The following is a 24,452-nucleotide window of genomic DNA, read 5'->3' as shown; positions in this document are numbered from 1 at the left end:
GAAACACATCAGAAAGAAGAGGATAGACACCGAAGAATGAAAAATAATGAAAGAGAAATACAAGAACTAGCTGATACCATCAGGAGAGGAAACATAAGAATAATGGGCATTATCAAAGGTGAGGAAAAGGATCAGGGACTAGAAAGCATTTTCAGACAAATAGTGAACAAGAATTTCCCAAATCTAAGGAATGAGCTGGTGCTCAGAATTCAAGAAGTCAACAGAACGCCCAATTATCTCAACCCCAAAAGGCCTTTATGAAGACACATTGTATTAAAGTTATCAAAAATCAATGACAAAGACAGAATTCTCAGGGAAGCCAGGGAGAAGAAAATGGTAATTTATGAAGGAAAATTCATTAGATTATCATCGGACTTCTCAATGGAGACCTTACAAGCCAGAAAGAAATGGAATCAAATATTCCACCTATTAAGTGAAAGGAACTACCAGCCTAGAATAACGTATCCAGCTAAACTCTCCTTTAGATATGGAGAAGTTAAGACCTTTACAGCTTAAATAATAATAAGAGAATTTCTACAGCAAGATAGTAATGAATGTTCAGCATACATAGAAACAAGTTGAGATAACAATGACTGAAAAGAGGAGGATTCAAAGATCCAAATTCACAAAGGGAAAAGGAGATAAGGCACATGCAGAAGAAAATGGGTGACCGTATATATATACCTATCCTTTTCATATTCGTAATGGTAACCACACACCAAAGATTCAGAACTGAAGTATATAACATAAAACAAGAAGAACCAGAGGGAAAACCCACAGAAGCCAACCAAAATAAAGGAAACAGAAAACACAAGGACAAGGAAGCAATGGAAACACCGAGCTACCAGAAAGCAAAAGATGAAATAGCTCTAAGAAGACCTCATATTTCAATAATCATCCTAAATGTAAATGGACTGAACTCACCAATAAGAATGTGCAGAGCTGCAGATTGTATCAAAAGCAAAACCCAACCATATGCTGTCTCCAGAAGACACATCTCAGCTCCAAAGACAAATATAGACTCAAAGTGGAAGGGTAGAAAATAATATCTCAAGCAAATGGTATTGAAAGAAAAGTGGGAGTTGCAGTACTAATATCGGACAAAACAGACTTCAAAATAAAAAAAGTAAAAAGATACTGAGAGACACTTCATAATGATAAAGAGAATCATGCACCAAGAAGACATAACAACTGTTAATATCTATACTCCCAATCAGGAAGCCCTGAAATATGTAAAGCTATTACTAACAGAAATAAAGGGAGAAACACACCAAAACACTATCGTAGTAGGGAATCTAAATACCCCAATGTCGGATATAGACAGATTATCTAAACAGAAAATCAATAAAGAAATAACATCCTTAAAGACATACATTGGACCAACTGGACATAGTTGACATTTACAGAGCCTTCCATCTCAGAACAGCTGCTTACACATTCTTCTCTAGTGCACATGGAACATTCTCAAGAATCGACCATATACTGGAATGTGGAGATAGCCTCAACAAATATAAGTGGGTTGAAATTATACCAACCATACTCTCTGATCATAATGTTTTGAAACTAGAGATCAACTGGAAAAAGAAATCAGGAAGAACCACAAATACATGGAGATTAAAAAATATGCTACTGAAGAATAACTGTCAGGGAAGAAATAAAAAGAGAGATCGAGAGATACATAGAAATGAATGATAATGATAGTACAACACATCAAAATGTTGGGACATGGCAAAAGTGGTATAAGAGGAAAGTACATATCATTACAGGCCTATCTCCAAAAACAAGAACAACCGAAGTAAATAACTTAATGCTTCATCTTAAAAAACTAGAAAAAGAAGAACAAATGAGGCCTAAAGTCAGTAGAAGGAAAGAAATCATCAAAATTAGAGCAGAAATAAATGAAATTGAAATTAAACAAACAAACAAAAAAACAATAGAAAAAATAAATACAAGGAGTTGGTTCTTTGAGAAGGTTAATAAAATTGACAAACCCCTGACTAGACTCACTAAAGAAAAAAGAGAGAGGTCACTAATAAACAAAATCAGGCATGAAAGAGGGGAAATTATGACTAACATCCCAGAAATACAAAGGATCATGCAAGAATACTATGAAAAATCATATAACAGCAAATTTAATAACCTAGAAGAAATGGACCAGTACTTAGAAAAATACGATCTTCCTAGACTGAATCAAGAAGATCTGGAAAATCTTAATAGACTGATCGACTGTATGGAAATTGAAACAATTATCAAAAACCTACCAAGAAATAAAAGTCCAGGACCAGATGGCTTCACAAGGGAATTCTACCAAACATTAAAAAAGATTTAATACCTATCCTCTTCAAACTCTTCCAAAAAGTCAAAGAGGATGCAGTACTTCCCAACTCATTTTATAAGGCCAATATTATTCTGATACCAAAACCTGGTATAGATAACACAAAAAAAGGAAACTACAGACTAATATCTCTCATGAACACAGATGCAAAAGTCCTCAATAAGATACTAGCGAACTGAATACAGCAATAGATTAAAGAGATTATACACCACAATCAAGTGGGCTTCATCCCAGGGGCACAGGGATGGTTCAACGTATGCAAATTAATCAAAGTGATACACCACATAAACAAATTAAAAAATAAGAATCATATGATCATATCAATAGATGCAGAAAAAGCCTTCAACGAGATACGGCATCCATTTATGATCAAAACATTTAACAAAAGCGATATAGAAGGAAAGTACCCTAACATAATAAAGGCCATATATGACAAGCCGTCAGCCAACATTATGCTTAATGGTGAAAACTAAGACCTTTCCCTCTAAGATCAGGAAGCTATCGCTTCTCTTATTCAATATACCATTAGAGGGTCTAGCAAGTACAATTAGGCAAGAGAAATATATAAAAGGCATCCAAGAAAACGAAGTCTAACTGTCAGTATTTGTGGATGACACAATTCTTTATATAGAAAACCCTAAAGACTCCACAAGAACACTACTAGAAACAATAAGCAAATACAGTAAAGTTTCTGGATACAAAATCAACATTCAAAAATCCATAGTGTTCCTATACTCTAATAATGCAGCATCGGAAAAAGAAGTGGAAAAAATAATTCCTTTTGCAATTGCAACAAAAAGAATAAATTTAATGAAACATATGAAGGACCTATATAATGAAAACTACAAGACCCTATTCAAAAAAATCGAAGAAGATACAAAGAAATGGAAAGATATTCCGTGTTCTTGGATTGGAAGAATCAACATAGTTAAAATGACCATATTACCTAAAGCATTATACAGATTTAATGCAATCCCCATCAAATTCCCATTGGCATTTTTTAAAGAAATAGAATAAACAATCATCAGATTTGTGTGGAAGCACAAAAGACCCCAAATTGCCAAAGCCATCGTGAGACAAAAGAACGAGGCTGGAGGCATCACTCTGTCCAACTTCAAACTATGCCTCAAAGTGACAGAAATCAAAACAGCATGGTACTGGCAGCAAAACAAATATATGGACCAGGGGAACAGAATCAAGAGTCCATAAGTAAACCCATATTTATATGGGCAAATAATTTTCCACAAAAAAGCCAAAAGGAAAGCCTTTCTTCACTGTATCTGGGAAAACTGGAAAGCCACCCACAAAAGAGTGAAACTGGACTATTTTCTATCACCACACGCCAAAATTAACTCAAAATAGATTAAGGACTTGAATATAAGACCTGAAACAACAAAATGCATAGAAGAAAACACAGGAACTAAGCTCAAGGACCTTGTACATAAAGAGAATTTTATATAATTTGACCTCAAAGGCAAGGGAAGTAAAAGCTAAAATAAATGAATGGGACTACATCAAACTAAAAAGCTTCTGCTCGTCAAATGAAACCGTCAACAAGGTAAAGAGACAATCATCAGAATGGTAAAATGTATTTGCAAGCAACGCCTCTGATAAGAGCCTAATATCCAAAATATACAAAGAACTCATACGACTCAAAAACAACAAAAAAACCCCACAAATGATCCAATCAAAAAATGGGCAAAGGATCTGAACAGACACTTCTTCTTAGAGGACATACAAATAGCCAACAAGAATATGAAAAGATGTTCAACCTTGCTAGCTATTAGGGAAATGCAAATCAAAACCACAAGGAGATGCCATCTCACACCTGTTAGAAGAGCTATAATCAACAGGACAAGTAATAACGAATGTTGGAGAGGATGCAGAGAAAAAGAACCCTCATAACACTGCTTGTGAGACTGCAAATTGGTACAGCCACTATGGAAAACAGTATGGAGGTTCCTCAAAAAACTAAGAATTGATCCAGCAATCCCTCTACTGGGTATTTACTCCAAAGACTTGAAAACCCATATCTGAAAAGATATTTGCACACTGATGGTCATAGTAGCACTATTCACACTGGCCAGGACATGGAAGCAACCAAAGTATCCTATGATGATTGGCTAAAGAAGCGGTGGTACATATATACAATGGAATATTACTCAGCCATAAGAAGAGATGAAATACTGTCATTTGCGACAACCTGGATGGACTTCAAGATAATCATGCTAATCGAAATAAGCCAGAGAGAAAACGTTGAATATCACATGATATCACTTATATGTGAGATATTAACCTAAAAGCAACAAATGAACAGGACAAACAAACAGAGACTCATGGACATGGACAATGGACTAGTGGTTACCAGAGAGAAGGAAGTAGGGGAGGAGGGGAGAGGTAAACAGGGTAAAGGGGGTCAAATATAAGGGGTTTGGGGGAGGGTGAAGTGGGTAAAGGAGATCAAGTATATGATAGCTGAAGGAAACTGGATTTTGAGTGTTAATCGCACAATAGAATATATAGATGTCAAATGATAATGTACACCTGAAAATTATATAATCGTATTAACCAATGTTACCCCAAAAACTTAAAAATAATGAGTGAGAAAACAAAAGAAATAAATAAAGAACTGAGGGCACAGCAGTGACTAAGAGAAACAAGAAGACAACAATAAGAACAAAAAAATAAATATGTATCAGTTGGTAATTACTGTGGCAGAGAAAAAGTAGGGTAAAAAGGAAAAGGAGTGTGAGAGGAAGATTGCTACTTTCCCTAAAAGGTGTCTTTGATAAGTAACATTGTCCTAGAAGTTGGAGGAAGTGAGGGAATGAGAAAGGAGCCATGGTGTTCTTGGCGCCAAGAGCTTTGCAATCAGGTGAAACATCAAGTATGAAGGTCTTGAGACAGGAGCACACAAAGTACGTTTGGAGAACAGCAAGGAAGCCACTGTTTCCAAAGACCGGTGAGCAAGGGAGAGATGAGAGATGAAGGTGAAAAGGTAACTAACTAGGTAGGTAAATAGCCTTTTACTCTGAACAAGTCAAGGGGTGAATGGAGGGTTTTGAGCAGAGAGTGACACAATCTGGTTTACTTTTCAAGAAATCTTCTGGTACCATGTGTGGAAAATGTACCACAGAAACACAAAGGTGGGAAAAAAAGGAGAGATGTTGATGGGTTGGGCTGGTGTTGTAGCTTTAAAGTTGTTAAAAAATGATTGGATACTGGAATATATTTTGAAGGCAGAGCTGACAGAGTTTGCTCATGGACTTTTGTGTCATATAAAAATATATGAACTGTGTTTCAAATGAGGGAAATTTGTGATCTCACCCTAAAGAATGACCTCATGACAATAGTCAATATCCAAATTAATGTTGGTCCTGCTAAGACAATTAGATCTTTGGGTATCGATGCACTTAGAGTGAGGTAGTGACAATCTACTCTACCCCTACAAATCACTGAAACAGATCAACAACTAGGATGCAGTTTTCACATCACAAGGCTGGGAAGTGACTGCTGATATATTGACAGACGACTGGAATGAAAGCAAGAAACACAGCCAAATTCACCTAAAATACGTGGAGACTGTGGTAATGAAGGATGGTTGAAGAAATAGCAACTGTGCAAATACCAGAAGAAGATATTCTTATGGAGGAAGTGTAGATTCACAAGTACAAAAGGTTATTTGTAATAAAGTAGCAGTTTATAAGAGCAGTTTATAAGAACTCAGACTACTCTGGTGTTAAATTTGGCTTTATTATTTACAAGCTAATGAACTTTGTAATAACAACCACCACCACCACCACAACCACTTTGGCCAAGTTCTTTAATCTAAGTCTTGGTTTTCTTGTCTGTAACATGGATGTATGGGATTCTTGAGATTGTTAGCTCTGTGAGGACTGAGAGATGATAATTCATGTAAAGGTTGTCTCAAGCATGTAAACATTTAATAACTCTTGCCTACTATTAATATCAAAGGGCGACTACATTTCCTGAAGGATGAAGCAAGGGAGGAAATCATAGAAAAGAGTCTGGCAAGAGCAAAATATCAAGGTTTCTACCTAAACAAGGAACTGCATTAGACCATCTGGAAAGCCCATGTGCTTCAAGCTCTAAACAACTCATATAACACACCTTCCCATCCTGTAAGTTTATTTACTCCTTTTCAATGAGACAGGATGAAAACAATAAATGAGAGCCTATAAAAGATCATGAGTACTTGCTGCTGTTTCCATTTTTCAAAAAGTCAACAGGAACTGTTATTTGGATTTAATTCTGAATAAAGACCTATGAAGTGCAAGGGGGTAGGAACTTGGGGGAAAAATGACCATTTTCATTTTAAGATACCTAACAGCCTGGAAAATGACCTTGGCTATAATTGTAGATACTAAACTTTAGGGTAGCAGTTTAAAAAAAGTACATGGATTGGGTATAATTTCATGATCAAAGATTCTATAGAGTGAGAGATAAGTGTCTATAAAACAGAATTCAAACAATACAGACACAATTATCTCAATGAAGAAGAAAATTAAAGTGTATTAAATAATTGCTGCACAGAGAGCTCTGAGCTCGGTTATAATAAAGACACATAGCTAATTTGCAAAGCAGAACAACTCAGGGATGATATAGATGATAACTGCACTGGCTAACCTAATTGAGATGGAGAAGGACCTGGACATTTTGGGAAAATGCGCCTATAGAAACGTGATGAAATTTAAAAGGAATATTTATAAAATGGGAAGATGAGAAAAGGATATATATGTTTGGACAGCTAGAGAATATATACGGTTTATACAGATATATAATGTGGGCATATAAATAAAATATGGCATCTTTTCTCAGCATCATTAAGTCAATTGAACAAGTATAGAACCAGGCCTGGTTTAACAGCAACTCATCTGAGAAAGACCACTGGGGATAAGCTGGTGTAAGCTCTCTCTCTGCCAACAGTGTGTGGCAGCTGTTCACAAAGCAAATGCTGAATTATTTGAAGCACAGTAGAAAAGGTGTGTGCCTTGTGTTTTCTGCATTGATTACAAAATATGTGGAATATTGGGTTCAATTCTGAAAAGACTTAGGGAAAAACTCCAGTTCTCCAGAGGAATGTTATCAGAATGATGAAGTATCCAGAAATCATGTCAGATGAAGAGGTTTTGGTTGAGAGGTTTTGACAATCTAGACTTGAAAAGAAAGATTTATGAGGTTCACATGTTATCTTCAAATATTTGAAGGGTCATGATGTAATATAGAAGAAGGACAAGGTTTACTTTGTTTAAGTTTAATTTTGCAGAACAAGTATTAGTGGGTAGTGTTATAAGGTTACATACAGTGTTACAAGGAAGCATATTTTTAATAGCAAAGATTCTCGATTTATTGGAACTATTTTCAAGGGAGTGAGCCCCAGTTGAGGTAGTGAACGCTTTCACTGTGACAGTTTTCTGATAACGGATAGATGGACTGTTATAGCTACCTTATCTCATTTGCTTCTCACAACAACCAGGAAGTGGCAAAAGCATTTTATTTTCAATTATTTTCCCAATTAAAGCAAAATTCATTCTTCTTTTCTTTAATCATTTTAAAGTTTATATGTCATTAGAAACTAGAAAGTCACCAAACTAAAAAGGCACTAACCACTGCTAATAGCCAAGAAGCAGAGCTAGAGTGATATTTGCATAAAGAAAAGAAAAAGCTTAGGCTTTGAAGAAAAATTAATAATAATAATAATTAATAAAAATTAATAATAATAATAATAATAAAGAATTGGTATTATGGAACTCTAAAATTTCTTAAAATTGTTTAAAATTCTTCTTCACATTCTTCACACTTCTTATTTGACCACTTTTCTCTTCCCTGTCTAAATTACATTTTCCTCATCTTGGCATTCCTTAGCTTTCAAATGGCATCTCCACAATGCAGTCTGATCGCATAGTGTTCAGTGATCTCTAAATCTCTAGGCTCTTCGAATTTCAATAGAAATTTACATGTATGTTTTGTTCACTTATGTTTCTTCCTTCTCCCTTGTCTTTCTATCTTCTTTCTACTTCCTTTTTTTTTTACCTTATATATTATACTTTCTGTAGCTTTCTTCTTGAGCCTGAGCCCTTTACTTGTTAACCACATAGTACCTAACCCAAGACAGATTACTTTGTAGTCATTAAATAAGAAAAACATGAATATCATTCATTAGAAGCACAAAGCAAAAATGGACTTAGACACAAAATAGCAAATTTATATTCTGTTATTCATAGTAAACTTGAAAAATAATGATTCACTTTGTTTTTACAAAATAAAGGTTATAAAACATGACTACAAATTCTTCCCATCTCTGTATACATGCCCCTTGGCTTTGCTGCTCCTCTCATCAAGAGGTAAAATCTGTTTCTCCATCTTGTTAAATCTGGGCTGGCCTTGTGACTTGCTTTGAACAACATAAAGTATCAGAATTACATTGTAGGAAGTCAGCACCAAGACTTAAAGAGGCTATGCAACTCCTTCTTCTATCTGCTTAGAACACTACCTTGAGACTGTCATATCATGCCTGTTGGTGGAGAAAAGATATGGAACAGAGATGAGTCATCCCTGATCAGATCCTTCCCCCAAGACCAACCACCTCACAGCAACAGTGGCCAGCTGAGGCACGATTCATAGGAGTGACCCCAGGTGAGATCGATAGATAAAACCCCTAGTGCCAACTGAGCCCAGCCCAAATATTGACCCACAGAATTATGAGTATATGAAATAATTATTAAATGAAGCCATTTAGTTTTGTGATGGTTTGTTATATAGCAATGGATAACCTAAATAGGCTACAAAGACAAAAGTCATTAGTTAAATAAATAGACAATTAGACTAAGGACACAAGTATCACTCGGGAACAATCGACTAATTACTTCATGCTAGATGAACTACAGGAAGCAAATCATATAGTCAGATTTATGGCCTTAATTCGCATCTTACTGTTTGCCAGTGTAGAATGCATACGGTCTCTCAGGAAGCATTACTGAGAGTGTGGCATTATTAAATAATCGTAGAGCATAAACAACCTTTACTTCTTTACAAAAGAGAAATTCAGAACTGTATCCAATTTTTACCTTATCCCCCAAATTGTGTTTTAAATAAGAGCCTACCATCTTTATTATATTCATATTAACCTTAAAACTGCAAATAAACTTCAAGTTTGGAAAATTTCTATATGTGGTAGGCAGACTTCTATACTGGCCTGCAATGATCCCTGAATCCTGGTGTTCGTGCCATTGTGTGATCTCCTCTCCTTCAGTGTGGGGCAGACCTAGTATACTAAATAGCTAATAGAATATGGTAAAGGAGATGTGATGTCACTCCCATGATTAGGTTACAATAGATTATGATTTCAATCTTGCTAGCAGACAGACTTGCTGGCTTCAGTGAAATAAACTATCATATTGGAGAGGCTCACGTGACAAGAATCTGAATTTTCTCCAGCCAACTGGTAGTGAGGAATTAAGGCCTTCAATGCAACACCCCTCAAGGGACTGTATCCTGATAGCAGCCATCTAAATGAGCTTGGAAGTGGATCCTTGTCCAGTTGAGCCTTCAGATAGGATCACAGCCCTAGCTGACACTTTGACTGAAACCTTATAAACAACACTGCAACTTATGCCTGAATTTCTGATTCGCAGAAAATGAGATGGTAAATGTTCTTGTTTTTAAATTTTAGGGCAATTTGTTATGTAGCAAGAGTTAACTAATATACTACAGTAATGTAAGTGATAAAAATTATTTCTGTTGCTATGTGGGTCTTTTTCCTCTATTTTGACTATTAGCCTTGAGAGAATGCATAATTTTTTTCTCTTTCTATATAAGCTGTACCCAGTCTTCTCCTATGTCCTTGGAGTACTTTTTTGAAAATAGGTGTCAAGTTTTCTTCATTCCATCAAATATTTCAGCAATACAGAAAAAAAGCCAAAGGAAAAATTTTTGAAAAAATTTTTTGTATGTTATTAAAAAGCTCTTCAAGATTACCTTGTCTGTTACAAAAACTCTATACAAAACGAATGTTCAATGTAATCTTAAGATTCTATATTTCACTAAGTAAATACGAGATATGTAAGTTCTATAATCTGGGTTTAATTTATCAAAGAAATCATTACTGTAAAGTATTACAACTACTATAATCTATACCTGTCCTTTATATATTTGTTCTAGCTTATTTTTATTTTGTATATATTATACATTTGATTTTATATTATTTTAATTGCATTGTACTTTAACTTTCACTTCACTTAACTTACACTTAGTTTTTTTGTTGATAATAAGATATTTATTTATTTATTTATTTATTTATTTATTTATTTATTTATTTAACAAGTTTACTGACAAGTGTCTTTTTTATTCATATCATATTGTCCATGGAGAATGGATAAAGCCCATCTTTTATTACATCATTTGTTCTTGAAACCTATGAAATAAATTCTTGAGTAAAGCACAAAAATCTTGCTAGAATCTGTTGTTGATCCTATTTTCAGTCCATTAATAGGGTAAAGGAGTTTCTAAGAATTGAAAAATAATTTGATCTCTACTGTAAATCCTTTAAGTTGATGGACAAGAACAAAATTTGCATCTAATAAGATCAACTCATCTAAATATAGGGGAAATGTGCCACAAACACAATTTTTGCCTTGTGAAAAGTGAATTGTGAAACTACATTTGGAATACTGCCTACATTTCTCTTTGTCATGTTGTAAGAAAATATAGCTATAAAAGAGGAACGAAACTAATAAAGAGAATGAAAGATTTTAAAAAATAACTAAAAAATAATAAATTCTAGAGCAGAGAGAAGGAGCTGGCTAAGGGGTGGCAGAGGAATTAGGAGAGGTATATAAAGTAAGTATTTTGCCTTGTATGCCATCAAGTGCTGCTATGACCTCAAACAAGATGGCAATAACAGAATCAAATATTAGACTAAATAAATCACAGTTTGACACTCACTTTTATATCCTTTTTGTTGTCCTTTTGACTTTCTTTTACCTGCAGATAAGTTGCTGAGAAATCAACAGTTAAAACTTTCTGTACTATTCTAGGAAGAGAAAAAAATATGGTGACACTAAGCCAGAAGATAAGGCTGATAGTGTAAGAAATAATGAGTTTTGTATAGATAAAGAGATGGAATGAATGACAGGAAGATTTTATGTGTTTCCATTGAGACTAGGGAAAGAGGGAAGGTCAAAAATAAGAAGAGTGCCCTATGGGCTTAGGGACACAGAAATGATTTTTTTTTTTCAATGAAATAATGTTTCAAAATGATAGATAGTCTGATAAGCAAGTTTTTCTTATAGTGGTTTAGGTTCAGTACTGCCCTGAAAAAGAGATAGCCTTTCAATGACCTTTTCTAGCCCATGATTAAAATTCAGCTTACCAGGTTTTTCATTATCTCAAGATATGTGTAAAATAATGATTCCACCCTAATCTGACTTGGCTCTTTTAGCCTGGGAATTTCTGTTTTACAGTCCTCTGGCCACAGAATTTCATTTTATGATGCAAAAAGTCAAAGAATATAGATGATCTTGATAGTTTCCTATGCAACATAGCCTCTCACTTCATTTAAATGGAAATGTGCATTTTCATGGAAATTCAAGCCTGTATTGATGAACAAAGATAAGCTGCCACTATTAAATAGTGTAGTGATATACAAGAAAAGTGTTCTAGAAAACTCATTTAAAAAAAAAAGTAAAATTTATATATATAGTGAAAGGAATTATAAACATGTGTGCGTGTCTCTCTCTGTGTGTATATATCTATCTCTATCTCTCTATCTCTATCTCTATCTATATCATCTATCTATATCTCTATCTATCTATATCTATAGCATTTATATCTATATAGCCTAGATATAAGATAAATTAAATTTTCTAAGGATTTATCATATATTTGGATGGTTATACAATTGAAAATCTCAGGACAGAGGTTGTGTATAGAAGATAGGTTGAATAAAATGTCTTTGATAAGCATAGTGACTTAATAAAAAAAAATTAATTAGCACAGTATCTTTTATAAGTAGACATTGGCCAACTAATAAATGTTTATCAGTGAACATATTAAGAAGTGTCATGGGTTAGGTGTGATATCATTTTCCATGCTATTTTCTTTCTTAAAAATTTAATGTGGTATTTTGATGTTCATTTTTTTAACTCATTTGAGGAATATTTAATGATTACATATTGTATCTCCCAACTAGAATCCTGGAAAGCATTCTTACCTAATTCTTTGTTAAAAATCATGCAAGTTTTGTAGATTTTTCCTCAATAATGAATTGTGAATCTATTGCTACTCTCAATGCCATAAACAGATCTGAATATCTTTTCACTGATAATTATTAAAATCTGATGTCTTGCTTCTTTCTCCCACCTCCCCTACTCTATTCCACCACTGTCCAGCATCTACACTGCTACTTAAGTCCTTTAATTTACACTTCCACAGAGAATGCCTAATACACACAGGATGATGATGAAATAGAGTCTGAGAAGAAACAATCAAATAGGTTGGGGAAAAATAAAAGATATAAGACAACCTGAGGAAAGTATTTACAGTAAAAAGTTGGGCAAGTAATCAGTTGTACAATTATGACATAAATGTTACATAACTCTGTTAATTCTTTAGTTTGGCTGAACAATGCTTTATCACACTGCTGCTATTGGAAATGTCTACACATTCATAAGATTTTTCTTCATGCACAATTAGAGTTTTAGGAACACAACCTAGTGGGGTTAAACTAATAGAGCAGTACTGGCCAGAAGCACAAAGAGAAAACTTATAAGAGCTTTGTCTCATAAAGCTTTTTTACTTTTTTATTTTTTCTGAAGATTAATGGTAAAAAGACGCTTAGCATATTATTTGAAAGTTGAAATAGTCAAAGATGAGTAAATATAAAAAAGAGACACTGATCTATATAATTGACTGCATAGTTTAAATATTGTCTTTGCCAAAGGAAAATAATTCTATTATAATTTACTAGGATTTAGATACAGTAGGAGGAATATGATATTAAAATAGTCTCATTAATAGTTATTGTTTACTTTGGCAGTATCTGTTTTACGTTTTGGGGGCAAAATTTATGTTTTAGTTGGAAAAAACCCAAAACTAAAAAAAATTTAGTTTGTTTATACTTTAGATACTTTAGGTTTTACCTTTTAAAATTATGATTTCAGACACTGATATTTAATTGATATACAAAGGATTATGAGAGAAAATGCTTCTGCTCTATCTATGAGAGTATTGAACACTGCAGTATAAAAGGACATGCAAAGGAAGAAAGCCAAATATAGAGTATAATAAAATTATTCAACCTCCTCTCTTCTCTCTTCTGCTATCTTAAGAAAATGAATTCTCAAACTAAATGAATATAACGCAATCACTCTTTTCAATTATGCCTTTAATGCCTGTTGATGTGCTTTATGTTCAGTAGACAAGGACAGAGATTCTGGTTGCATTCCAGGTTCTCAATCTTTTTGATATAACAGCCTTATTTTGGCTGTGAGCATTAGGATTAAGTGTGTAGGATCCTTGTGTCAGCTTTCAGAGGGAAACTTGGCCATGTAGGAGATGAGATGATCCACTGTGCATAGGGAATCAAATGATATAAGGGACTCTCTCCAAATGTCCCTGGAATCCTTGAGATTAGTGCTAGTTCTCTGTGTGCCTGGTAAAAGTCAGCTCAATGGGTGTAGGCATACAGAGCCTTGAGCTTAGAAGGGCCCTGCCATTTGTTTAATACTTTGTTGTCACTGTCTTGAAATTTTTAATCTCCTTTTATCTAAGTACTCTGAATATTCATTTTGCACTAGTCCTTGAAAATTATTTAGCTGGCTCTTCTGATGAAGAACTTTGAAAGGGACAAGGCAAGGTGCTTTCTTTTGGCCTTTGCACAGACATGACACCTGGCTGGAATAGTCATGCTTTGGTATGTTCTGCTCTCTCCAAAGGATTGCACAGATACCCAGCTTCCAAAGAAGGCCACTATCCTCCTTCAGGATCCCTCCTCTGTTTCCCTTCTCTGTTTAGTAATACATTCCCTTTCTCCTTTTTAGCTGCATGTATGGCTGCCTTGTCAGAGATTATATTTCTAAACTCTCTTGCATTTAAGTATGTCTATGTGGTTGTATTTGGACCTTTGAGATGTGAAAAGACATGTTTGTAATTCCAGATAATTGCCTTAAAGACAAAGCTAAAGCGACTGAAGTCTTTCCTTCTCATAGGCTGGAAGACAGATATGCTGGTGAACCATCTTTGACCATTTAGAGAAAGATGATATTCTAGGGGAAGGCACATCAAAGAACAGAAGGAACTTAGGTGCTTTCATGACTTCCTCAATGATAGCTCCTCTGCCAGTAGGACTTCAAAGAGGAATAAACATTCTTCAGTCTCTGTCACATTAGCTTAGCTTCTGCTCTAAGTAATTTACAGAATAAATTCTTGGAGGGGGGGATGATTCACAATAAATTTGTATTTATCCAATTTCACTTATATGTGGAATCTAAGGAACAAAAAGAACAAACTAATCAAAAATAGACTCACAAATATAGAGGACAATCTGGTGATGGCTAGAGGGGAGGGGGTTAGGGGACTGGGAGAAAGGGGTGAAGGGTTAAAGAAGTACAAATAAGTAGTTGGTAGATGATCATGAGATTGGGGAGCATGGCATAGGGAATGCAGTTAGCATTAATGTAATGGCTAGGTGGAGAGCCAGAAGAGAGAAAGAGCAACTTTCTATAAACTAAATAAATGTCTAATCAATATAAATATCTAAACTATATAAATGTCTAACCAACGTACTGTATACATGAAACTAATAATAAAAGAAAAAATTTTTTAAATTTATATTTATTCAGAATGGTTGAATAATATAGTGTTCTGAATATCTGAACATTTTACATAGAGAAAATTACTAATTTACATTCAAATGATGTAAAACTATATTGGTCCAATTTTTATCCTCGATGATACTAAGAATGCTTCTTGATCTTGTAGAGCCTCAAAATCACCAATATAAGTACTAATTATAAGACATGTCTATAGATGTTGGGGCCTGAGTAAATCTTTAATAACCTATAATAAAATCCTGAAGTTACATTTTTAAAAATAAATTCCTGAATCACTCTAATTTTATTGTAATTCAGCTCCATACTGAAAGAAGACTACAGGATATTAAAATAACTGTGTGAATTTACTAACTGTTTGAAACTGAATTAAGGCAATTAAAATACTTAAAAATAAATACATAACAGGTGCAAAGTTCCAGTCAAGATGGTGGAGTAGGTAAATGCTGTCTTGCCTCCTCCCATGACTGTATGAAAATTACAACTAATTATAGAACAATCAACCTGGAAAACCATCTGAAGACTAATTGAACAGAACTTCTATAACTAAGGATATAAAGAAGACTCTACATTGAAACTGGTGGGAGAGGCGGAGACATAAAACAGACTGGTTGAGCAACGGGAGGGATATCTTGGCTGCGGAGGTCCCTGTGGATGTGCAAGGAATCCCAGACCCACACCAGGTTCCCAGGCCTAGGGTTTCAGTGCCAGGAAGAAGGGTCCCCACAAAATCTGGCTGTAAAAATCAGTGGGAATTCCAACTATCCCCAGTGAGAAAGAAGGCTGCTGCAAACCCAGACATTGCTTTAAAGGGCTCGCACACAGATTCACTCCCAGGCACTCACCCTGGGCTCTGGAAAAGGGACAGCAGCTTGAGAGGTGCCAGAGATATAGAGAAAGAACTGAGTTGTGTGGCTTCGATGTGAGGGCTGGAGGGACAGCTACCATTATCCCTGTGTTGAACCCTCCTCCTGTGTGGTGTGCAGGCAAGCACCATCTTGCCTGTGTTGAGCCCTCCCCTACATGAAAACATCTGAATCTGCACTGGCCTGGTGAAATACTCTTGCTCTTCCCTGGTGACTTCCTGGGACCACGCCTCAACCAATTGATGAATCGAGGGAGGCACATTCCTGGCTGATTCCTGGCAATCAGCTCCACCCTGCCCTCTTAGCACAAGGCTCTTTTAACAATAATCAACAGGCCCCACGTGGCCAGCGACCTCCCCTGGTCCAAGCCACAGTATTTCTAGAACAAATCTCTGAGATCTGCAGGCCCGAGGAGGGTGATGGCTAGCCTTGGTGTGATGAGAATTTTGCAAGTGGCCAAATGCCCAGGACTGACATGAAATCTGAATCTGTGCTAACCTGGGGAACATGACTTGCCCCAATTTGGTGACTCCCTGAGACCCTGCCTCAACCAACTTGAGTACAGCCTGAGTCTCAGCAGATGAGCCTTACTGACAGCCTGCAGGTAGCCTCAGGCTTTGGCGTGCCCTGAGCCTTTAGCTAAATTGTACCAGGCCCACTACTGGTGGTAATTTGACTTGGTTCGCAGTGTGGCCTATCTCACATGCCTCCAGGTTCAGCACAGGCAGAGACCAACTGTGAATCACTTGGTACCTCCTACCAGGTAGCTCCAGGAAGGTCACAGGCAGTAGCTAATCTTGGCCTGCATGGGAGCCCCTTTCAAGGGGCTCCAGAACCAACACACCTAGAAGCTGGCATCAAAACACAATAGAACATCACCTGATAAGCCCCCCATGCGGCAAACCCAATTCAACAGGCACATGAATCCAATGAGGCAAATCCTACTGCATGGGGTCAGCCCCATGCCTCCCTAAAAGCAGCTCCCACCCTGTGGGTGTGGCCAGTTCTCACTGCTAATTACCCTGAGTGTCAATCCCACCCACTGGCATGCCAAAAGCAATCAAGGCTTAACTACAACAGAGAGCACACACAACCCACAGAAGGGACACTACTGGAGCACCCAGTACAAGTAGTCAGGGAGATTGTGCCAATGGGCCACACAGGGCATCCAATACATAATGCCATCTGGCCAAGACTGGGAGATGTAGCAAATCTACCCAGTACATAGAAATGAACACAGAGATGCATCCAAAATGAGAGAAAAAAGAAAGAAAGAAACACATCCTGAAAGAAAGAAAAGATGAAAACTCCAGAAAAAACAAAAACAAAAAACCAAACAAACAAAAAAACTGAATGAAATGGAAGTAAGCAACCTATCAGATGCAGAGTTCAAAACACTGGTTATAAGAATGCTCAACGAACTTAGGGGAAAAATAGATGATCTCAGTGAAACTTAACAAAGAGATAGTAAGCATAAAAAAGGACTTAGAAACCATAAAAAGAACCAGTCAGAAATGAAGAATATAATAACTGAAATGAGGAATACACTGAAAGGAATCAACAGTAGGTTAGATGAAGCAGGGAATCGAATCAGTGATTTGGAAGACAATGTAACAGAAAACACCCAATTGGAAGAGCAAGAAGAAAAAAGAATAAAAAAAAATGAAGATAGTTTAAAGAACCTCAGAACGACATTAAATGTACCAACATTTGCACCATAGGAGTACTAGAAGGAGAAGAGAGAAAGCAAGGGACTGAGAACCTATTTGAAGAAATAATGATAACAAACTTTCCTAATCTTGAGAAGGAAATAAACGTAAAAGTCAGGAAATGGAGAGAATCTCAAACAAGGTGAACCTAAAGAGGCCCATACCAAGACACATCACAATTAAAATGCCAAAGGTTAAAGACAAAGAGAATCCTAAAAGCAGCAAGAGAAAGGCAGCTAGTTACTAACAAGGGAGTTCTCATAAGAGTCAGTTGATTTCTTAACAGAAACTTTGCAGGCCAAAAGGGATTAGCACCAAATATTCAAAATGATGAAAAGTAAGAATTTACAAGCTAAGACTATTCTACTGAGCAAAGCTATCATTTAAAATCGAAGGTGAGAAAGCAACTTCCAAGACAGGAAAAAAAAAAATGAAGGAATTCATCACCACCAAGCCAGTATTACAAGAGATGTTAAAGGGAATTATTTAAGAAGAAAAAGAGAGGGAAACATAAATATGAATAACAAAATGGCAATAACTATTTCTTTGTCGATAATCAAAGAGGAAACCATAAAAGACCTCAAATAGCCATGACGATCTTGAGAAAGAAAAACAAAGTTGGTGGTATCACACCACCTTATATCAAACTATATAAGACTATAATAAAAAAATGGCATGGTACTGGCACAAAACCAGACATGTAGATCAATGGAACAGAATAGAGAGCCCCCAAATAAATCTATGCCTTCATGATCAATTAATCTATGATAAAGGAGGCAAGAATATGCAATGAGGTAAATACAGTCTAATGAATAAATGGTGCTAGGAAAACTGGACAGATACATGCAATAAAATGAAACTTGACCACCTTCTTAAACCATGTACAAAAATAAACTCAAAATGAAGAAATACTTAAATGCAATTCCCCAAACCATAAAACTTCTAGAAGAAAACATAGGCAGTAAACTCTCTGGTATTATTCTTAGTAATATTTTTTCCTGGCATATCTTCTCGGGCAAGAGAAATAAAAGAAAAAATAAACAAAGAGGACAACATCAAACTAAAAAGTTTTTGCACAGCAAAGAAAACCAAAATGAAAAGAATTCTGAATAGGAGAAGATATTTGTCTATGAATAGGAGAAGATATTTGTCTATGATACTTCCGATAAGGGGTTAATATCTAAAATTTATAAAGAATTCATACAACTCAGCACACGCACACATGCAAAAACAAAAAATCCAATTGAAAAATGGGCAGAGGACCTGAATTGACATTTCTCCAAAGAGGAAATACAGATGGCCAATAGACATATGCTCAACATCACTAATCATCATAGAAATGCAAATTAAAACCATAGTGAGCTATCTCTTCGCACCTGTCAGAATGGCTATGATCAATAAATCAAAAAACAACAAGTGTTGGAGAGGATGTGGAGAAAAGGGAACTCTCATACACTATTGGCGAGATTGCAAATTGGTACAGCTACTATAGAAAACAGCTTGGAGGTTTTTCAAAAAATTAAAAATAGAACTATGCCATGACCCAGCAATTTCACTTCTGGGTATTTATCCAAACAAAACCAAAACACTAATTTGAAAAGATATATGCTCTCCTATGTTCACTGCAGTGTTATTTATAATAACTAAGATATGGAAGCAACTTAGAAGCTAATCGATAGATGATTGGATAAAGAAGAGGTTGTACATATATACAATGAAATATTACTCAGCCATAAAAAAATTAAATCTTACCATTTGCAACAACATGATTGGAGCTAGAGGATATTATTCTAAGTGAAATAAGTCAGACAGAGAAAGACAAATACCATATAATTTCACTTATCTATGGAATCTGAAGAACAATATAAATAAACAAAATGAAAACAGGCTCATAGATTAAAAGAACAAACTGATCATTGCCAGATTGGGGGGTGGGGTGGGTGGGTGTTAGGACACTGGGTGATAAGGTGAAGGGATTAAGAAGTACAAATTGGTAGTTACAAAATAGTCACAGGGATGTGAAGTACAGCATAGGGTTATAGTCAATCTTGGGTACTAGACTAATTGGGGATTACTTTGTAAATTATATAAATGTCGAATCACTATGCCATACTCTTGAAAATAATTTAAAATAATATTGAATGTCAATGCAAATAAAAAAGTTAAAAAAATTAAAATTAAAATTAAAAATATATAAAAAATAGAAAAAAACCCCATAATTTTACTTCTCATTTCCTAAAAATTTTCAATGATTAAAACTGCTAAGGTTAAAAATATTATGTTGATAAACCAGTTATGAAACTATTAAGGAATCGTATCTTCAAAAATGTAGATTTTATGTTTACCTGCCCCAATGACTCTCTCAATGCGAATTCTTGAGGGATCAATCTCCTTTGCAAATTCATGTACTGCTAGGGATGGGTCTTCGTATGTATCTGGATCTACGTAAGTTTTAATTCCTGGGAAGCGTACTGCAACAAAATAAAAGATTGGTTTCATTTAAGAGTGTTTTAACAATTACACATCATGTGAATAATTAAAATGAGGAATAACATACTGAAGTATTCATTCCTGTTAATTACTTATGTTCAATTCTCTTCTGTCCCATTCCTCACCTGCCCCCACTCCATTAAAACTCTGTTTGGAATAAAAAATTTACTTAACCTGTTAACGTAAAATGACCTGGTGGTTTAATACAGAGTGAGCTGTTGGGTTCCAAAAACCACATTTTTATTAAATTTCTGTAAAAATTTAATCAGCTTACTTATCTACTAACAGTCCATACATTTCTCATCTGATCTAGCTATGGGCATAGGAAAATGAGGCATAAGCCTCCCTGCACCCCTTGAAACAAGCAAGCCTGCTAACGTCCCTCCTGAATACTTTGTACATTAAAGCATTAGATTTTCCTGAACTGATGATGCCCCATTCCTGTAGTTTCCCCCCTTCCAGAAACTGTCAGGCAATAAAAATAGACCCCATGGCACAGTGACAGAGGACAACACATAATAGCTCTTTCCTGTCTTCTTGTAGTTGCTTCCATGGCCCGATTGCACATAGTTTTGAAAAAGACCCCCTGTCTATCCTGGAGGGAAAGATAGGATTCAAAGGCACAAATCTGGTCATTGGTTGTGTAGCTGCTACTATTTCTCTGGTTGGGTGGAGTTCTCATAGCCAATAGGCAGTAAAGATAATGAATTAGGATGGCTTGGAAAACTTGAATGTGTGATTGCCTATTCATTTGCAACTTCTCCAGTATCAGAAGAAGCCTGTGGTTATTCCTCTGTTTTGTGCATTGGTCTATGTTTTCCACATTAGATTACTAGCTCCTGACCTCAAACCTCTTAGTACATTTCCAAATACCTTACATACGGTTTTATAGGTAATAAGCACAAAGCAAACCTTTATTTAATATGAATTAGTAGGGATTAAAAGATCAGTGCAAATTTGTGGCACAGTGGATGATACTTGGTTTTGTTGCTTCTTAAAGTTTGAAAGCCATACAGTATGCTGAGTTAACTGCTGGCTAGGTAGCCTTAAAAACATGCTCTTTCAAGAAAATTTCAAAAGCAAACCCACAAAAGGTAATAAAGTGAGTTTGGAAGGGGTAATGAAATGCCCATTATTAGCAATAATTTGTTTCATGAGTTCTTCTATGCCTGCTGCTTTCTTTTATTGCCTTTTGCCTACTGTCTTGTAGTACAGGATATGCACCTATGAGAAGACTGGTACTTTTAAAAATAGCACTAGTAAAGCATATTTCTAAAGCATACTTAGACCTGACAATAATTCTAAAAGGCTATGCTTTTCTTGACTTTCCAAAGTTTAAATTGGAGGTAAGAACAGATTATCTCTGTTCTTAGATAAAATATGTAAATGATATTTTTATAATTTACTAGAAGTTGTGATTTCAGATTGAATACTATAAATTCAAATCCAGTGGAGTAGTATCTAATTCGATATATGGTCATGTTGATGACATTACTTTAGGCACAGATAATAGGTATTATTTATTAATCCATATACAATTTAAACAATTCAACCATTCGATTATTTAAGGTGATACACATTTCTAAGGAATAAATTGATTATTTAATAACACTTATTTTTTGGTAAACACAATATATGAAATACAGAAAAATAATAAAATTAGTTCCAATTTTGACTGGCTGGTTACTCATTTAACTTATCCAAGTCTTCTTAAACATTGGTTCATCTTTCTTTTACCTTCTTAGCTGCCTCGGATTATTTTTATTGCTTCTTGCTGGGCCCATCTGGTTTAGTTTATGCTAAACTGCTAGTTGGAAAACAGATAATAAATGCCCCAGGAGCATCTCTTCCTTCTACATTTCAGTTTTAAATGCCCTGGAGTGAGTCTTAAGGTTGCTCAGCATAAGTTATCTGTCCAGGTGTTTGGATCCAGGTTTCTGCATCTGTTTCTAGCACTTCCAGCTCATCTCATGCCTGCTATTGGCAGTCTCAGTTCTCCTTTCCTTGCCAGTACAGTGAGCTTCAATCTCATTGTACAAAAGAACAACCTTATTAAAAATGCATATGTCTTGGTCCTACCCTGGACCTTCTTCATCAGAACTTTGATGAGGAAGAGTGGAATACTCTAATGCAGATGATCCTTAGACCACACTATGAGAAATCATGCCAGCCTTAGAAATAGCCCTAAATCATCCCTCTAGTTTATAATTTCCTTACTTTAATCCTTTCTGTCCCCTGGATGATGATATAGTTTGAAAAGTCCCATGCTACTTTTGTTCATTTTGAAGTAGAAGATGAATTTAAATAGTTAAACAACTTGCCTCACATGTTATCTCTATACTGCGGTTAATTAGAGAACATCCCTTCTTTCTTGTTAATTCAGCATCTCATGACAGAGGAACTGTCTTGATAAAGCAGTTTGCCATTTGGAGGTGGAGATGGAGGTGGGTGTTGGGGAGGGGAGGGTGGTAATTATCAAACCATCTATAATAGTAATTATAGCTTGTTTGGTTGGAAAGAGATTCTTCAAATGAATATAACCTTGTAGTCAGCTCAAGGATTTCATACATATTCTAAGAGTTAAAGAGCCGATTTTCTTTTTTAGTGTTAATGAATTGTAAATTGATTTGTTATATATTTCAATGACAGTCCTTATAAGAAGGAATGAGGATTCCATATTTCTATGGCTAATGCTCCACAAAATGAAACCAACTCACATGCTGGAGACATTGGGAATGGTAAATAATAATATATAATCAGTCATCTTGTATTTTTAGCATATTCAGTCTGTCATGTTTTTCAGCAAGCGGAATTAGGGAAAAGGCAATATCACTTAATAAGGAACAGGTATAATTTCCATCAACAAACCTAGAAATCACATGAAAAGTCTTAATGCTGAAAGGCTGGAAAGTGATTTTTTTGCCTTTCTCAACTCACTGATCCAAGTTTACAATGAACTCTTGAAGTGCTGGAACAACATAAAACAATGGAGGAAAGTCATTGTACTACTTACAATGCCCATTCTGTAAGTGGTTTCTTCTTTTCTCTTCTGACTTCATTTTGGCCTTTATGTACCATTGGCACCTTTTAAAAAGGTAAACAGAATCTTATTTTTAGAATTATGTTGGATGAAAACCAAAACCAATTAAAATACACATAACTCATGGGCTAAGTCCTTATAAAGTCCACCTTTAAGAATATCTTTATATCATGTGAAAATACTCCATGGAAGGTTTTTTGTAAGCATCAGAATGAGAGCCAGATAAGTATACAATACTCTAAAGTGGATTGATTCCAATTATAGGAATCTTAGAAAATATTTTATAATCAGAAATAATCATCATGTTCTTCCTTATATGACTTCTAACAGCTAGAGTTGGTGAAAAACATTAAAAGTCAAAATGAAAAAATGTCTTTGAGTCAGAATCTCAAAAATCGAGACGACCATCTTTCACTTTCAGTGCTAAATAATATGATTTTTTTTTAATGTCAGAAATTTGGCAGAGGCACATTCTGTTCTCTCTCGGGATAATTATACTATGAAGAAAAGAGGCAGGTGCTTATCTCTCATGATTTCTTCAACATGAATAAATTCATCAACATCCATATGATCTGACATTTCATCAAACTGGTAATTCCAAATGGTTACAGAATACATCTGTGATACACAATCCATTCTTTCAATGTGAATTTTGCTTTAAATCCTATGGCAAATTGAGTATTTATTCAAAAATATCTTACAGTTTTCATAAGATAATTTCCAATGAATGCTCCCTCACCAAAATGCTTAAGAGATATTTCAAAATGAATTATTGTTATCTTATGCAATTGAAATTGTTTTTCCTCTATGTAGAATGTTAAAGCAGTTTTTGATGTCATATAAATTGGCAAATATAAAAATTTAAAGCTAAAAATAATTTAGAACTAATTTTTCTTCATCATTAAGTTCTCTTTTTAAGAGGTATTCAAATTCTGCTTCAGGAATCCCAAACAGAGATAACATTTGAGATCATCTCTCAAGTTTATTAGGCCAAAGTTATTTAACCTATAATGACTGTAATGTCTTCTTTTAAGTTTGTCATATTTATGTGTTAAGGTAGTATTTTCTGATATTTTAATGAAATGCTTTTCCATATGTGTATGTGCTATTTATATCAAGTGCTGAAATACTCTATTCTATGAAGAAATAAAACCTTAAATCACA

General features: G+C 35.1%; 1 protein-coding gene across 1 annotated transcript in view; it reads right to left on the bottom strand.

Annotated features, from left to right (window-relative positions):
* Positions 1-24,452, bottom strand: part of EPHA6 (EPH receptor A6) — a 790,812-nt gene that overhangs the window by 207,081 nt on the left and 559,279 nt on the right. The window contains 2 exon segments of the mRNA XM_039879096.1: positions 20,104-20,229; positions 23,262-23,332. Of these exon segments, the coding sequence (XP_039735030.1) occupies positions 20,104-20,229; positions 23,262-23,332 (197 nt within the window).

Source organism: Pteropus medius, unplaced genomic scaffold (genome assembly GCF_902729225.1).
Source record: "Pteropus medius unplaced genomic scaffold, Ma_sr-lr_union100, whole genome shotgun sequence".
Classification (NCBI taxonomy): Eukaryota; Metazoa; Chordata; class Mammalia; order Chiroptera; family Pteropodidae; genus Pteropus; species Pteropus medius.
This window is presented reverse-complemented; position numbering and strand designations above follow the sequence as displayed.